General features: G+C 41.5%; 1 protein-coding gene across 4 annotated transcripts in view; it reads right to left on the reverse strand.

Annotated features, from left to right (window-relative positions):
• il21r.1 (interleukin 21 receptor, tandem duplicate 1) overlaps nucleotides 1-18,463 on the reverse strand; it is a 32,690-nt gene that overhangs the window by 3,974 nt on the left and 10,253 nt on the right. The window contains exons 2-7 of one of the 4 annotated variants that reach the window (XM_077574872.1): nucleotides 4,610-4,643; nucleotides 2,911-3,118; nucleotides 2,671-2,757; nucleotides 1,988-2,096; nucleotides 1,457-1,632; nucleotides 748-884 (exon numbers count right to left, since the gene is read on the reverse strand). In XM_077574872.1, the coding sequence (XP_077430998.1) occupies nucleotides 748-884; nucleotides 1,457-1,632; nucleotides 1,988-2,096; nucleotides 2,671-2,725 (477 nt within the window). In that variant the 5' untranslated portion in view covers nucleotides 2,726-2,757; nucleotides 2,911-3,118; nucleotides 4,610-4,643. Of the gene's footprint in view, nucleotides 1-747; nucleotides 885-1,456; nucleotides 1,633-1,987; nucleotides 2,097-2,670; nucleotides 2,758-2,910; nucleotides 4,046-4,609; nucleotides 5,265-18,463 lie in introns of those variants that run through there. The other 3 variants (XM_077574869.1, XM_077574871.1, XM_077574870.1) reach the window with 3 other exon arrangements.

Below are 18,463 nucleotides of genomic sequence, written 5' to 3' on the forward strand. Positions count from 1 at the left end.
TTTGTCTGTCTTAAGGTCGTGATCTCATCTGGACTCCAACTTGACGAGACGTGGGTAAAGGTGGACAACAAGCCCCGATGTCAACAAATGCTTTCGAGAAGCCTCACGTGGAAGCGGTTTGTTGAATCATTAAAACAACAGAATTCATTTATGTAACTTGGGTTGACGACTGCGAACGGGTACTGGTAGATTTATGGATGATGCACTCAGAATCATCATTCCCACGAGATAAGCCTTTTTTTATTTTATGGAATATATAGTGTAAAATCCCATAAATAACACTCATAACACAATTGAGGTTTTTTTTTTTATACAAGGGGCTTGATAACAAAGGAAACTTTTTTGCACTGTTTTGATGTTTACCAGTACCTACGCAGTACCGAGGGTTTGTATAAAAATAAAAATAAATCACTGATTTATAGCACGCTTCGTGTACAACATAACTCACGTAATGTCATTAAAAAAGAAACTTTAAAAACAGAGCTCAAGAGATTTAAAAACAAAGTAAAGACATGAAAAATACTATATCTTACTATAAGATTCTGAAAAACATCATTGAAAAAATATTTTTGAAAGACCTTAATCTTAAGTATACGGAAAAGTTTTGAACCTGGATTGAAAAGCATTATGCGTTAAATCTTTATTCATTTCTATTATTCTCAAGTATTGATGGGTGATTTTGGGTGCGTTTTAGTGTGCGATTCTGATCACAGCTCAGAGAAAAGCTAGTATTGAACTTGTTTTTACCGGCAAGAGACCTGAGCTGGTGCGGATGCGCAGCCTGTACGTCAGGCAATCGTCGTTTTGGTTGGCGACGTCCCAGGTGATGTTGTGGAATTCCTCCGCACTCGTCACTCGCACCTTGAACGGTGGCGGAGGTTTCACTGGAATTCACACAAATCAAGTGGAAGGCTCAGAAGCTGCCATGAAAAATTCACATTTGTTTATAGTCAAAATTTGAAGCAGGTGGCAATAAGATGTTACTTTTTAATTCATTGACTTTGCTATGTTTTTCCATTGGACTAATTGTGCACGACTTCATGTTTGCACTGGATAATATACAGATTATACAGGCCTGAATTCATTTAATTTTGATTTGAAAAACAAAACATATTTAATAAGAGGTTATCCATATTTCTTATCATTTATAATGTGGCATTTTAGAAGGGAAAAATGTCTTCAAATTAGTTTAAAAAATGTTTACATAGTTAAGTTATTATCCAGAGTTAATTAAAAAAAATGGTATGTCCTTCAGGCGTCAGAAGTTATTTGATCAAAACCCATTCAACCCAGATCAGATGCAGATGACACAAATTGATGAAAGAAAATGTGACTTTTACATCTTCAGATGCGCATTTTAATATCCTCATTTGTTCCGTTTATGTCGGGTGGAAAAAACAAAAGGCTCTGGATGCAACTGTAAGCATGCTAGTTGCTGCCTTGGCGGAGGTCTTACCCGCGTCGTGCAGCGCCCAGCTGGACATCTCGTTATCCGGGCCGCCCGGTGGGCCCACCGTCGCCGTGCATTCGGTCCCGATGGCGGCGATGAGGGAGAGCTGTGGCGGGTACACGGCGCACCAGGACTGAGGAGGCGTCACCCGGCAGCTGCCGGCCACGTGCTCGTCGCCGTCGCTACAAAAGCACACGAGGAGGAACTCACGGACAGCGACGGGCATAATCAATACTTGTCTGATAACATGACAAACACACGACAAACATGTCAGTCAAATACAATTATTTCAATGTACTCATGTTTGCAGATAGCGCAGACGTTTTACTGTTCAAAACGTTTTGCTATCGTTAACTAATTAGAGGATGATAAAACGTTGTTGTCATCGCCGTGACGACTCATTTAAAATGTGACTCGTTCAAGAAACGTTCCCATTTTTAAGCCAGTTGAAGTTGTCTGCGCACAGATGAAGTTGACGTGACAACACAAAGAGGCTGAATTCTGACGGCGTTCAAGATGGCGCCAGGTGAGGATTACCTGCAGTTGACGTCAAGGCGCAGCGGCCGCGTCGGCACGGAAGCGCACGAGCAGTTGATGAGGACGTTGTAGTCGGTGGAGCAGGTGACGCCGCAGGTGGAGGAGCTGACTGCAGCCAGATAGGAAGGTTACGTTTTGACGGTAGATAACCACCAGCAAAAATATCTCCGTATTAAAATGTCTTTTTCTTGAATATCTTTTCAAATACAGTGCTTCTCAGTTATTCTTGTCACGGCCGTGTCTCCATCTTACTGGCATCCGTTCAATAATTCAACTTAGAATTTACAATCTAGCAGTTGCTGTTTGTATAATATTGCCGGCATTAAAAATTGAAGGACCGGAGAAAATGCGCTCAGAACTTTTCACTAATAATAATTGGCAGGTTGACTTTGCTTCGACCACGTCTAACAACAACACATTTTGTTTCAATTGTAGTAGACGTCAACATTTTGTGTATTTTTCATTTGAAAAGGTTGTTTCATAACCAACTAGCTTGTCTCACCTAATAGTTACTGGACTTTATTAGGTTACAGTTAGAACAGAAACACCAGATTCAGTCCGTTTTTAATTCACAAAGATGAAGCAATGTTCAACATTATGCATTTCCGACGGTGGAAAACTGATGGCTTGACTTGGCGAGAAAAAAAAAAAAAGGCACATACAGTAAATGATAAATGACATACCGCCTTGGAGAAGCATTGCGAGGTTCCACAGCATCAGCGATAGGACGGCAGCCATGAAGGTGCTCGGAAAAGCAGGAGACGCGGCCACTGGAACCAAATACAGCAACAACAAAAAAGGAAAAAAACACTATTCAAAATGACGAATATCTTTTAAGAAGAGGAAGAAATGAGTACATTCTTTTCAGTTTTAAAAGTCTTGGAATCCTTTTGTTCAACCTCAACACAAAAGGAAAAGCTTACCTTTTTAATTTTGGACGCTGCAGACATGAAAAAGCCGATGATGTGCGAGAACGCCCAAATTGTCACCGCGCTGGCGTCGGCCGCTGTGATGTCAAATGTGGTCACGTCGCATGTTGCAACGCGGCTTTCTCACCTCGCCGCTGCAGACAAGAGTTAGCGAGCGCATCCTTTCCTTTGACTTGCTTTTGTTGTTCCTCCTTTAGAAAGCCTGCAGAAGTCAACATGTGCCGGCAGTATTTCATAAAAGAACCTCGCAACACACAGACAGACTTGTGACAAGCCTTTTCACGCGACATGTAGATTTTACCCTATGACTCAAAAACAAAACCACTGCAGTTTCAGTACTGAGATGATCCAAACAATAATATATTCAAAAAAGACCCTTATATCAAGCGTGCGTGCCTGCGACAAGCACTTAATGAGGGGCTTTCAGTGTCTTTGTGTGTGTAAAACCCCTCATTTCTCTATTGACCTCAACCTAATAGCTTCAACACAGTTCAAAGACATCCAGCCATCTCCTTAACTTAGTTAAAAAATACTGGCCCACAAATGAAACATACGTGAGGGGGTCCTCAGTTTTGAAGGTCGGCAAGCTGCTCAAAATCTGGGGGGTCGTGTGAAACGAATATCCGCATACATTTGACAACCATTATAAATGCATTGTAAAAAAGAAAAATGATTTTCCATGATCATTTTCCCAAAATGTTTTTTCAAAAAGTGAATCTGCGGGTAACAGCGAGTACACACGGACGGGTCCACTGTCAATTTTAAAAACCTTATGCATAATATCAAAGAAAATGTTGCACTTGATTTGCAGGTATTATTTTTTGTTTACTTGAGGTCACCACTTCAGCATCTGTGACTTACAGACAGTGAATTCGTGCTTGGCCTAGTGAGTGACGTGGGAGTCAAGGAATGAGTCTGCTGTGTAACATTTAGTTTGTGTGTTGAGGGTGTCAGTTGTGGCCGTGCAGCTCGTTGATTCATGCGTTTATTACGTACTGCTGATTTACTTCAATATGTGTAAACACACCAAATTAAACATGTCACGTGATACAGGCCTTGTATTCCATTTCCCCAAAATTGTGGATCACAGTTCCTCTTGAGCAAAGAGCTGCCTCTGTAGGGTACATTTCTAAAAAGCAGTAAAAACACATTTGTTTATATACAGTTAGACTATTTAAAAAAAATAATCTTAATTGATGTATTTTGATTTTTCTTTTATTATCTGCAAAATGTCGTTTGCATTCTATATAAGTCACTGTGTAAGTTATCTCTCTGAAAAGTGCTAAATAAGGAAAACAGCGTTTTTTATTTGATTGTTTGATATGTATCCATCCAAATTGGAGGAACAGCCCATCCAGTATTGTTGTAGTTACACTCTTGCGCCACTAGATGTCACTGCCTCAGCGTCGTTGGCTCCTCCGCGCTCATCTGAGGCTGATAAGTCTCCGTTTTGTTTTGGCCAGAATTTGACCATTAAGTCATTTGGTACTCTGCCTTCTTTTCTTCTCAAACTTACACTGAGACAGTACAAACGTACAAAAGCCGCGACCGCCATTTTGCCGACTATTCCCAGGGTGCGTCAGCGGCCTTCGAGAAAATAGACCAGACCAACGTAGTGTATTCCTCGAAAATTTGAATTAAATTAAATACATGACATGACATTGTACGCAATTAACTAAGCAAATAAACATACCTGCTAGTTGTGACAGTCTGACAGGCAATGAGTCCTTTTGGGGCAAAGAAAATAAATATTACAAACTAGGACAAAAATATTATGTCGCATGACGACGTCCCGTAAAGTGGCCGTAAGTGTTGTAAAAAAAAACAAAAAACAAAAAAACGGACTTAAGTAACAAATAGGTGAAAACAAAACACTTCAGTATTTGAGGAAGAAAAAACTAACAATCACGTTGTTTAAATGTTAATTATTTTTACACGTTGTCAAGACCCACAATTTTTTTTTAAGCATTGGCTATATTTATTCAAATTCTTATTTCTATCTTAATTTTCATTTTGTATACCTTGTCTAATGTATTATCAGACATCCGTATTGTACATGTGCAAAAATTGTTGTACAAACATTATTCAAATATTAATATTTATTATGATTATTATTTTGAAGATGAGAATGATGACAATACAGTATAACCAATAACCATGGTCAATCATTATTATTAATTCGTAATTATTTTTTAAAAAAAATGTTTACACGTTAACCATGGTCAATGCATGTTTACATATTGTGCATTTGTACAGATGATTACATTTGCATTTTTTATATTTTCAGTTTCCATTTGTTTAATTTCATTTATTGTAGTAATTATAATCCCTCAAAGGGAAATTGAACCACTATTATCATTATAATTATTATTTTATACATGTGGTGCACAGAACATGACAGTAAGAATTGCTATTGTGTGTGCGCGCGTGTACGCATGTGTGCATAAACATGTTTTGTCTGTGACCTTTTTGTCATTTCTCAGGAGGTGCCTCCACGGGTATGAGCAATGGGGGGGGGGGGGGGGGGGGGGGTGAAGTGACCCGCACACGACCAAGCAAAGTGCTAGAGGTGTCTGTGCTGTGAGGCGGGTGAGCCCGGTACCGTTTACACACTCTAAGGCGGTGTTGAAGGTGTGCGTGTGTGTGTGTGCGTGTGTTGATGGCAGTGGTGGCGGGTAACCGCGTACAAACACTTATGTACTGTACTTAAGTCGATTTTCAGGTTTTCTGTTATACCCACTAATGAAACTTTCATAAACAAATACAATTTGTGTCCAAAAGCAATATATAAGCAAACGTTTACTTACAGTACTTGCTCATGAAATGCTCTCACACGTACAGCTGAAAATGTTTTCACAAATGTACATAACCGAAACCTTTTTAATGAAACTCACGTGGGGTCAAAAGTGCTCTTTCGGGAAAACATCTACTTCTGAAATGCTCTCAGGCCCACTACTGTTTTTTTCCTTATTTTTAATCGCACGTACACACACAACTGAAACTCTCACACACTACTAAAAAGTGCTGTATATGTAAAAGTTGACTTGCAGTACTGTACGTACTTTTGTAATGCTCCTACATGTAGTACTGAAATATTTAGTTTCACTCACATACAACTGAAATGCTTACACACCCACTACTGAAACATGCAGTACTGATTATTTTGATTGTTTTTGTGTGTGTGAGAGGAGGCCCAGAGTTTTTGTACACGAATGCATTTCACAACATTATCTTTACCGAACTACTGTAATCAGTACTTACCATCATTTTTTTTCCCCGATACAAGTACCTGTACTATTACTTAAGTACAGAGTGAGTACTTTTGCTACGTGAGGATGATGGTGTGTGTAGTACATGTGTGTGTGTGTTGCAGCCGTGCGCGTGCTTGTGGGTGTGTGGGTGTGCAAATAAGGGGTGCAAGGTCCAGAGTGCTAGTAGGGAGGCGGTAAATACAGGTTGGGAAGTGTTGAAGCGTAACATTTCTCTGCCTGTCCGTCCATCCGAGCACTCGGCCGCCCGTCTGTTGCCGGGCCAGACGCAGAAGCGACGGCAATTTGTGCGATTTCACAGCTCAGCGCATCCCGAAAACTCTTGACAGCCGTGCGGCCTCTGACGGGCCGTGTCGCCATGCGGCGGGGCCGGTGGGCTTGGAGCGAGCTGGTGGTGAGGAAGGAGTGACTAGACGGGCATGTTGGAAACTCAAGAGGGAGCAACTTGTTGAGCAGCTTCCTTTTCTCTGCAAAAAGCTTTTTTAAACACTTGTTATTATCCAAGCATGAGTGATAGAGGCAATTCAACTCCGACAAAACTCTGTTAATTGTACAACAGTGCTTCTCAATAATTTATTTTATGCTTCGCCTTGGAAGAACAAAACATATCGTTAATACAGTAATGGCATCGCTACAACAAATAATAACTTTAGTCTCTTAACTGAGCGCTAATAGTCCCTACTCAGACTCTGACAATGAGAGCACCACTTCCACCTACTGGAGTAGATATGTAATTACATTTTATTCTAGCGTGGCAAAGAAAACAAAAACAAAAAAAAACATGTACCTTGGGGTCGCACATGCCCCCACAATAATCGACAACCGATCAATTATCAAATTAATAGACAGCTATTTTGACAATGTTGTATAGAGATTTCGTTTAACTTTAAATGTTCCAAATTTCGAAATTTCAGCCCCAATGAACGCAGACCGTTTGTCTTGTGTTTTTCAAAATAAGACATTTACAACCATCCGCGTAGGGTTTGGAAAGCCATGATCAAAATCTTTGATACTTTTCTGACGGATGTTACGGCACAAACCAGGGAGTCAGAATCCATTCATGTTTGTGCATTTTCTGTACTGTCAATTTGAAATTGTGTCCTGTTTTTGTACTACAGGATGGAAATGATCAGATTCATCTACAAAATAATTCACAAATAAGTGGACTATCTACATTTTCATGAACCCTCAAATGCAAAGCATTCAAATGCGCAAAACGTAGAATCAATGAAATCAGACTCGCACAACTTGGAAAACGTGATGAGGTGTGCAGGTGATGTCACATGACTTCCTGTGTATTTTCTTCTTCTTGACCCTTAGTTCAGGCTGTCCTTATTCCGGAAAAGTGTCAAAAGAAGAAGAAAAAAAAAATCTATTATACTGGCAACTTGCTGGTAATGGGTGCTAATAGCTAGTGTTTGGGTACCTAATAATGTGACCAGTGAGCGTCCACATGCCACGGCGAATCTTGACTCCTGCTCGCCTCATCTTCCATTTTGGATTACTCTGTTGGCGACGCTTTTGAAGCTCGGAGAGAAAAAAAATTCCGGGGGTTGTGCCCTTTAAATGGCTTTAATCCGTTCATCGTCCGCCCAAACGCTGTCGATTGGGTGGCCATCATTATTTGGCGCGACGACACCAGCGCTGACCTCCCAGGACTTCCTTGGAGGGTTGTTTTGTCCTATTTTAAGAAAGGACCCGCGACCGAGCGCTGGCGTGCGCAGGGTGCCCCCGAAGCAAAATGCGCAACAAAGTGGCGGTGATCGCATTTATCGATACGCTGTGACTCAAGAGACACGATACAGACTCTGAAAATGGAGAAAAACGAAATGTAAAAGTTTTAGACCTTAGAAGAAAAATGAAAACTTCTTAAGAATGACTTTGTTTGGGGCTCTATTTTCGTGACCGAGCTTCGTAAATGTGCGCAGACGTGTTAAATCAGGTGTTGATAATTCTGCACGTGCAAGGTGGTCGGAGGGGCAGTAGGTGCACACTGGCAGCCACACTTTGGCTACACTCATAGTTTAGTTGTGAACGTGCGAGCGCATGAATAATGTATTATTCATTATTGTATTGTGAAGTGTCTTTGAGTGTTCTGAAAATCGCTTTGCGTACATAAAATACTCACAGCATTATCTTTCGTCTACTTTGTGGGAACAACAACTGTTACTGTAGATTAGTTGGGGATCTACTCTGCCTCTTCTTGCTGTTCATTCAAATTCAAAAGCGTATAATACATTTTTTTAATACCTTTGTCCTGCACTCCCAAAAATGTATTTAGACGTAAAAAATAAATAAATAATATATATATATTTATATTTATATATGCTAGAGCACCCAGAAGGCTTTGATGCAGCTTCTGACATGAAGAGGTCACTTAAAGCAAGGGAAACAGGTGGCAGCAGAGTATAAGAAATCTGCCAGGGCCATGTTCCAAAAAAATCTTTTTTATCCAGCTGTTTGAAACAGGTTTGTTAATAATGTTAAAACTAATTCTAATGCTCATTGCTGCAAATCGGAAAGAGATACAAATATACTTTTTTTTTTGCTGATGAAAGAAGAGACTCTCATCTTTCTTTTGGTGGGTTCCATGTTTTAATAGCAATAGAAAACAATATTCTGTGGATCTTGCAAATGCAGTCAAAATCCAGTAAAACAGCCGGGAGAGAAGGGGGTTGCTTCAGTTAAAATGGCTGCCAGTGAATGGCTTATTACACTGCACGTCTTCTAGTAGAGTTCTGTGCTGTCTTGCATGTTTTGGCACAATGTGGTAGTACACTGAAGCCATGCAAATCTAAAATCGGACCCGCCTGTATAGAAAACAACACTTAAAAATCTGTGGGTGTGCAAACGTTGAGCAAGGAGGACCGACGGGAGGGTTGTGGGGCGTATTTGGTGATGCGCTACAAAGCAGCTGAAATGGTCCCCATTCAAGGGTTCCTGTGATAAGGAATGTCACCTGAGTGCTCTGTTTTGAGTGGAGGGTCAAGAGAGGGTTCGAGAGGAGTGGAGGCTTGTAAGTGTTGGCGGGCTGAATGGGGGGGGGGGGGGGGGATCAGGACATCTGTTGGGGCTTTGGAGAGGTCAGCCACGGGACAGGAACCAGTCTTAATCCTCCCAGCTGGGCCCGCGGGAGAGGATTTGGACCCGTGCTCGCTCGCTGGCTCTCAAGCAGCCAAAGCCACAACACAAGCTAATTGAGCCGCGCCGCCCACGCTGCTCTCACGCCGCTTCCTTGTAAAGCCCTGCGCCGTGTCACCGCCGCAGCGGGGAACCTCTTTAATGTCTCACCAAGAACGTCACGGACAACCTGCATTGGACGGGAGTCTTCGGACTGCGTCACTTCCTCAGGGAAGTCCAAACGTTTTGCATCGCAAACTGCCACAAATGGAAAATACACGCCGCGACGTTCACTTTTTTTGGCAAAGGCTGCAGGGTTAGGCTTATTTGAATTAGGATTTGTTGAGTTAAGGTCAATTGGAAATTGCAGTCATGTCTTGACTTAAGGCTGCAACTAACAATTCTTTTGATAATCAATTTAAACGTTTTTTTCCCCCCAATTGATTGATAACTCGGATTAAAAGAACATTTTCTTCATTTCCATCCATCCCAAATAATGCAGCAATCAAAGTTAAAATATATCAACTAAAATAAGTAAATACAAATCATTCTTTAAATAATGAAAAGGGCAATATATTTATAAAAAAAAAACAACTTCTCAGTAAATAGGGTTTGATTCTTTTTTTTTAATAAAACAATACAACACGCTTAATTTTCTCTCTAAAAAATACATTTTTAAATGTAAAATAAATAAATAAATGTATGTAATAAATGTAGCGAGAGCCACTACATCGTGATAACTTACATTGATGTTTCTGCATTTGGCAATTTATTATTATATTATGTTATTAGTATGGGATTTTTTTTAATGGGCTTTAGGTGAACTGATGAATACACACACGCTCGCACGCATGCACGCACACACACACGCACATACACATACTCACCCACATACAAAAAAAAAAAAAAAATATATATATATATATATATATGTGTGTATATGTATATATATTTGAAAAAATAATAATAAAAAAAAAACAACATTTATTAAATTTTTTAAATTTATTTGTTTTTTTAAAAAAAGGAGAGCAATGATGATGTCAAATCGAATGAACAATACTGAGCTCTCCTGGAGAAAAAAAAAATAATAATAAAATAAAATAAATAAATGTATGTCTTATTTTCTCGGAAATATACTTGTTTGTTCTTGGAATATTTTCCTTGAAAATGTTTTTCTTGTAAGATTACAACTACATACATTTTTTTCTTTTGAAAAAGAAAATACAACTGCAAAGCCAAGCGACGATGCCTTTTTTCTCAAGTAAATAAGACTTTAAAAATATACTTTTTCTAAAACTTATTTTTACTTTAAAAATATGTCCTATGACGAATTATTTTATTTATTTAATTATTATTTCAATGCTGTCACTATTGCGGTAAATAAAAATGATTTCTTAGCAAAATGTATTGTTCTTTAATATATAATTGTTATTTTTTTCATTTCCCAGCATAGCGCGTAAATGTTGATGTCATTCTTATTAGCAAGACGCACTTATTTTTGAAAGGTTATGCTTGTTCCATCTTGGCGAAGGTCCATTCTCATACTGATATGGGACCGCTCAGCTACCCGCTGCGCGCACACACGCGCACGCGCTCACAACACACACACACACACACACACACACACACACACACACACACACACACACACACACACACACACTTAACGTTAGCATGCAGGGCTAAAGGGGGAGGTGTGTGGGGGGGGGGGGTCAAGTGAAGGTTCCTGATCGGCCAACTGGAAAACTCCCAGGTTCGAAGGTCACAGATAAGCCGCCCTATTGGCTGACCGATCGGACGAGTCAAATTAGCCAGCAGCTGATTCGCTCTCAGTCGGCCACCCATGAAGCATCAGATGAGGCGCATGTCGTCGTTAGCGCGCGTCATGAAGTCGGCTTGGCCGAGAGAGAGAAAAAGCTTCCGTTTCGTTTCAGTCCGTCCGCCGCGACCTTGCGCTTCCATCAGCCTTTCGTAAGCGCTGATTTATCCGCCAAATAAATTTCTCTAGCGCCATCGGAATGCGCTCAAGGTGCGGGGTTGTCCGCTAGGTCAAAATGGCAGCTCATAAATTGAAAGCGCAAAAAGAAAAAAAAAGAGTGGAGGGAGGGTGACGACAACATTTAAGAAGTACAACATGTACAACCTACGTAAACCGCCACGGTAATACTACCTTGACTTACAAGTTGAATCCATCCATGAGCAAGCTCCTACATCAAATCAATTTTCTCCATTAAAATGAGTTGAAATGCCATCAATCCATTCCAGGCTCCTAAAATCACCATCATTTGTTTCATGTTTTTAATAAAGAGCAATAGCGGCTGAAGAAGTATGTCGTCGCGTGACGTCACTTAACTGCTACGTAGCTACGACAATTTTCTATTTAGAGCAGCAAGAAGCACAATGATTGACCAGACCAAAAATCAACTTTTTTGTTGTTGTTTTTTTGCTTCTTCATGATGCATTTTTTCATCTAATTCAACTTATATTGCATGTCATGCCCTTTCAAATATCCATTACTTACGATGCTATATGTTAGCCTATCTATGGCCTCTTCCATTATGTGCTAGCATTAGGCTAGCACACATAAAGGCAAAATGATGTCAACTTAGCTCCATAGCTTCCGTTATGGCGAAATTCTAATTGTTGCGCTACAAAGTGACATATTGCCCTCCACTGACTTGGCAGGCACATTGCGAGCTTTTCAATGTCCTTCCTATGCAAATGGTTTCAAAATCGAAAAAGTGGGTTGTTGCAATGCAAACGCAACCTTAGTTTCATCTTAAACTGTAAGTCCATAAACCACTTTTGCCGTAAAGTTGGTTTATGGCGTTAATGCGAGAACCTTACCAACCAGGCGACAGACTTTATTGTTTTGGAGTAATAACGAGCCCCGTTTGGCAGTGAAACGTGATTGAAATCATGTGAGTAATCCTCCAAGGAGAGGGCAAAGCAAGAGTAAAAACGGTCCGCCGCCACATGCTACATCCGTTCAGCAAATTCTTCTTTTAGTCTAATCCTGCAAACAGACCAAACAACTCTTTGGTAGAATTATGGAATTAACAAATAGCGCTCTGAGTTATCGGCTTCGGACTTTGTGCTTTTATGATACTGAGATGGTGTGTGTGTGTGTGGGTGTGTGCGTGTGTGTGTGCGTGCGTGTGCGTGTGTGTGCGTGTGTGTGTGCGTGTGTAGCTCACAGTTCATGTTTCTCTCCATAAATTGCACCAGTGTGGCTCATTTATCTCCTTTTTAAAAAGGTTTTTGCAGCACGATGGGAGGCTCAGACTATTTTAAAGCAGGGCTTGGGTTACAAAAACACTTTTTCATGGGACAGTAAAAATGATGAACGCTTACACGTTTTTATTTTAAACACATTGGGTCGTGTTTTCCTAATGGGCAGCGAACCGTTTTTTTTTTTAATACAGGGGATAGTTTCACCTGCAATGAAAATACAAAATATAGAGAGATCTTGAAAAAAAAATTAAAAAAATATATATATATAGTGCTACCCCCTCTACATCCTTGAAGTTGAAACTCTGACTTGGAATCCAATAGACAGGCTAATGTTGAGAGGCATCGATGTTACGCTAATTCTAAACTTTCAAACAACTGCTTCTTTGACAGCTACGGCAACACATGCAAACGCCGCACAAAAAGAAATGTGGACTTGCTTGAACACTGTAAACACACATCAAAAAGGATCACCATATCGAGGGGTGCAAACAATGAACCGCGATCTCGCCGTGATTCCGTTGAACGGGATCAATACTTGATCTGATGAACATTCGCGCTTGCTTTGCTTTCATTTTTAATGCTGCCTGCCTTGCAAATAACAATAACTTGCCAAGCTAAGCACACAGCCAGCGTTGATGCAGCGTTGATGCAGCGTTGATGCAGCGTTGATGCAGCGTTGATGCAGCGTGCCATCTTATATGTGGATGGAAATCAATAGTAACCCGTTTGTCTTCACTTTTTGGAAACACCCGAATTTCAGCATGCTAACATTTCCCCCTGTTGGAAATCATTGACTCCAGGGTCAAACCATCGCCATAACCAAGCTGTGATCGACTGTACAGGCAACTAAGTGTCAAAATAATTTGCTCTTAAAATGTATAAACAAGCATTTCAAAATTCCATTGAAATAGTTTGCGTAGTAAGTAGCTAAACACAAGTAGCTAACAAAGTATCTAGCTAAGTAGCTAACAGCCATTTGCATGCAAGAAAACAAACAAACTAACTAACTAACTAGCTGTTTATTTGGTCAAATTTGGCTTATTTACTGACTAGTTAAATGACTACGTATCTGTCAATTTCATTTTGGGAATTATGGTAACTAACGATTTTAATTCTTTTTATTTTTTTAACTTGTAACTGACTAAGCAACTACGGTTAATAGCAGCACTTTTCCCACCAGGATTGCGGACGGGGGAGCCTAATAAATGCGAGCGTCTGTAAGCCGACTGTTGCTCGTAACACGCTCAGTCACCAAAGAACTAAGTAAAAGCTTACTAGTGACATTTGGACAAACGCTTACGCAACGACCGTTCAAAGCTTGGACGCCACATAAAAGGCTGACATGAGGCTTTTTTGGCCTCAGTCGGGCAAACCAATTAGCCTTTGTTTGCGCTAATTTGCCACCTGCAGTTTGGCACCGGCAGTGCGCCGGTACCAGGGGTCCCCGTCACGAAGCTGACCCTTGACCGGGACCCTCCAGATCAGGGAGAGCAGATGGGAGCCGGGAAGCTCACATTAAAGATGCCTAATCACGACAAGTGTGCGGAGGGAGATTGACGATTTGACGTCCAGCAGCTCCAATCACATTCAAAGCATTAGCTACTTGCTCATCATCATCTTACCCAAAAAGAAATGGACATAAAATGTCTTTACGGACTAAATATCCATCCATTTTCAGGGCCGCTTATTCCTCACAAGGGTCGCGGGGGTGCTGGAGCCTATCCCAGCTGTTTTTTACAAAGTAGGTGGGGTCCACCCTCAACTGCTTGCCAGCCAATTTCAGGCGTTACAAACTAAGTGCCGGTAGCTAAATAACTCCCTCACTCACTAACTGGCTAACTGACTAGTTAATAATTATCCTCTCATTCTAAATCCCGCTAATGTACATCCAACTAACTAACTAACTAACTAGCCATTATTTTCATTTTGTGTGATCCTGCAAATCGCCAACCAACAAGCAAACCTCAGTCAATTTGAAAACCGCCATTTTCATTTTGCTGACTGACGAAGTGACTCAGCATTTTGCATTTTTTTTTTTATGCGATCCTGCTGACTGACAATCATTTTGCTTTTTGTTTCATGGAAGGAAGCCCAACGAATCAAAGCAAGGCTCCTCCATTGTTGTCTCTGGGTTGAGTCATGGGGGCTGTGGAGGAGGTTGAGTGGGGCGTGTGGGTGTTTGGGGGGGGGGTGGTTTGGTCGGTCATACATGAACTGTACATGACCCGGGGGGGTCAATCTGAGTGTTTGTTTGGGTTGAAGCGAGTTTGCCGGGGAGGATGCATTCAAGGAAATCAAGAGCGCGGAGAAAAAGAAGGAGGTGAACAGATGGGGGGTTTGTTTGGGGGGGTGGGGGTGTCAAGACGGATGGTGCCGGCTAACGGGCAGATGTTTATGGGCCATTATTTACAAGCTCTTTAATCTGGGCTATTTCCTTGCCCTTGGCAATGGCTGTCTCGCTGGCGTGCACTGCCTGAACCTCAAGCCACCAACAACGCTGTCAACTCGTCCGTCTCCCCAAGACGGACGAGGATGTGGATGGAGGGAGGGACGCTTGTTATCAAAATGAAAGAATTGACACTTTTCTCTCCACGTTTGAATGATGAAACGTCAAGCGACTGTCGGACGGCGGCGACACTTTCTTTTCTTCAACACGAGCACTCGTCTACATTTACAACCTAAATTTTCATATTTGTGCCATGGAATGATTTTCCCAATCCCATCAGTCTGTGTTTCTCTTGCCTGTCCTGCTTCCAGTGCGTGGATGCTAGTTTTTTTTTTTCTCCAATCAGTTTTCAGCCTCAATGTGCTGCCACGTCATCTAATCTTCCCACTGCCTTCATCGTCTGTAATGATTTCCCGTTTAACCTCAAACTTTTCATTCGCTGGCCCTCAACGACGTCAGCATTTTTCCGTCCACGGATTGTTTGACCAGAGCAAGCCAGCTAACTGGCAGTAAGTTTAGTTATTTACGGTAGTTAGTTAGCGAGTAGGTGATAAAATGAATGCAGGATTACACACAATGAAAATGACAGTTGCCCTTCGTTAGACGAATCAAGTTGTTTAGCTACTTTGTTCATCTTAATCCTACTGATTCAGCAAGTAGCTAGCTAACCTGCTAATCATCAATTCATTTATTTCGACTTTGTCGGTTTTGTCAAATGGTAAACATTTTCATTTTCTGTGATCCTGCTTCCTACTTACTAGCTAACTGACTTGTGCTTCTTTCCCCCCACGTATGAAGCGGCACGAGCACTTAACCCTGCTGAGAGGTCAGCCCAGAGGATGAGAAGTAACGCACACATGCGGAGATGAAGGCGTGATGAAGAGGCCACTACAGAGTTTGTCACATCTATTCTCACAATTGCACTTTTTCTTTTTTATCCGCTTCGTCGCGGCGGCGGCGACGGCGGCGACGGCGGCACCTTCATGTCACTTGTAAGCGCACTTGAGCCTAATTCTCCCATCTGCTTGGTGAATATTAGCCCACTTGACGTGGAGATCGATCGGAGGTTAAAAGCTTGCGAGACCTTAGCTTGAGGGAGGGTTGCCAGGCAACTGCCGTGTCCCCCTCGCCACAGGCAAGTATAAAGAGGTGTCCGCATGGAACAATCAGATAATTGCCTGTCAGCACAAAGTGCATTTTAAAAAACGGCCAATGTCAAAGTTATAAAATGTGCGTTCTCTAGTGAGTGAACTATTTTTATCTGTAATCCCGCTACTAGCTAATTTGCTAACCAACTAGTCAACTGCTACTTCCATTTTGCTTCATCCGCTAATCACCATCTAGCTAACTTGCTAACTCATGAGATCATTTCCATTTCTTCTATTCCTTCTAATCACCAACTGACTAACTAACTAGCTAACTGCTGTTTTTATTTCTTGTAATCCCACATCCGTTCTCTCGTCTATTGTTGGTAAATTGCAGTGAGGTTGGAAGTGGTTGTGGGGCGCGTGGCCCCCGTCCCCAGCCTTGATTTCCATCCATCAGTGATTAAAACTCCCCCCACTGCCTTCACTCTCTCTCACTGACATGGTGACCTTAACCCCCGGACCTCCGCACGGCGGGGTCACTTAACCTTGAACCCAATTACAAGATAAGGTTACTTAAGTGTGACCCACCATTTAATGGCAAAGGCGCCGAGAGACGGGGGGGCGGAAGGGGGCCAAAGAAAAAAGCTGATACGCCTCTCAGTTAATTCACCTCGGTCATAAAGAACGCGGCGCCGGCGGCCGCCGCCACTTCGATTTCTCATGCAAAGTGCGACTCAGCAATACGTTGTCCTGATAAGATGGTCGCCAGACTGCCAGGTGCTTGAACCCGCATGAATTTGTTTTTATTAAATACCTGACTCATTATCAATACCGGCATGAAAAGGTTGTGTTAAATTGAACTGATGTCATTCGTTGCTTGCCGCCCTTGGATTTTCTTCTTCTACATGATCAGATCTGAACCCAGCAACAAAAACCGGCAGGACTTTGAAATAGTCTCAAGGACTGACGTGACAAATTGGTTTGTTTTTGGCCTAAGCTGTCTAATGTGGGCAGACCGTGTTGATCAGAGTTTCGAGGATTCTTTGAAAATGAGACAAATAAGCGAGATTCAACATGAAAATGAGCGCATCTGTGTAGCTTGACAGGACACATCAAAAAGTCTCAAGGATCGAAGACCAAAATTGAGCAGCCATTTGGACCAATCCAAAAAGCTAAATTGTGATTTATTTATTTTTTGCGGATGCCGCCTAATGTGGATGGCATCGACATTCTCAAAAAGTAGAAAACATCCACGCCACATAGAAAACATGAAATTACAAAAATGTTACATATTTTTGACAATTTCATGATTTTGTGTACAGTAGATTTTTTTCCCCATCCATCCATAGAAGCATTTTCTACACTCACTTTTGACACACGGGCAATTTAAAGTCCTAAATCAAATGTTTTTTTTCCCATTTATTTCCACGTATAGGCTCAGCCGAGCGTTAATCTTTCTCCTCTAGGTTCTTGTAAGAAGATTAGCCCAAGAGCTTTTGTTCTCAATATGTAATAAAATAAAGAAGAATCATTTGAAAAAGTAATTTGAGGGGAAACAATGACATCCTTCATGTTAGCAGCCGGCTTCAAATAAAGCGCCGATTCTTGCCAAAAAACACAAGTTGAGAGTTGATTCTCTCCTCATTTTGGACTGCCGGCGTATCAAGCAGCTGCGTCCTGTCAGCTCGCTCCCAAGACACACACACAAAATCAAAACCAAATATTTACTTGCATCTTAATCACTGATTTTCTTAGGCATTGCTTAACTCCATCGGAATGCAAATCCTTGGGGGGGATTTTTATTGATTTTTTTAAAGACGTTTTGACAGACACTTACAAACTGAGCATACTACCATACTGGCCGTCATACGTACTGTATATTCTCTCTATGGAACACCTGAATTATAATGTAGGTGCTTAGTTGGGGACCTTCTCTGCATCTCATCTAGTAGACTGTAGTGCTAAAAAGAACGAACGATAGATCGTTGAGGGACAGTTCATTTCGCACGATCCATTTTGCGGTGATTGACTACTCCCCCCTGCTCCCCCGTTTTTTTGCCCTGCACCGCAGACTTGGTTGGCTCACGCGCCGCCTCTTTGGTGGTTGCGCACAAATGGGCGGGTTGCGCCCAACGACTGTGTCAGAATTCTGGATGGGGCAAGTCGGAACTCGTAGTGTAAAGTTGGGGCATGCGCAAGGTGACTACAAACTCATGCCAGGCCTGAATTTGCCCAAAATGGCTGCTTCAAAACAAAATGGCAGACTTGCTGTTCAGTTTTGGATTCAGGTGTGTCAAGTCCACCCAATTTCATGTTAACTTGTGAGAATCCTCAATAGAATATAATCGTCAGTTTGAATTTCCTCGTAAGTTGCTGTGGAAATGCGAGTC

Source organism: Vanacampus margaritifer, chromosome 9, assembly GCF_051991255.1.
Source record: "Vanacampus margaritifer isolate UIUO_Vmar chromosome 9, RoL_Vmar_1.0, whole genome shotgun sequence".
Taxonomy (NCBI): domain Eukaryota; kingdom Metazoa; phylum Chordata; class Actinopteri; order Syngnathiformes; family Syngnathidae; genus Vanacampus; species Vanacampus margaritifer.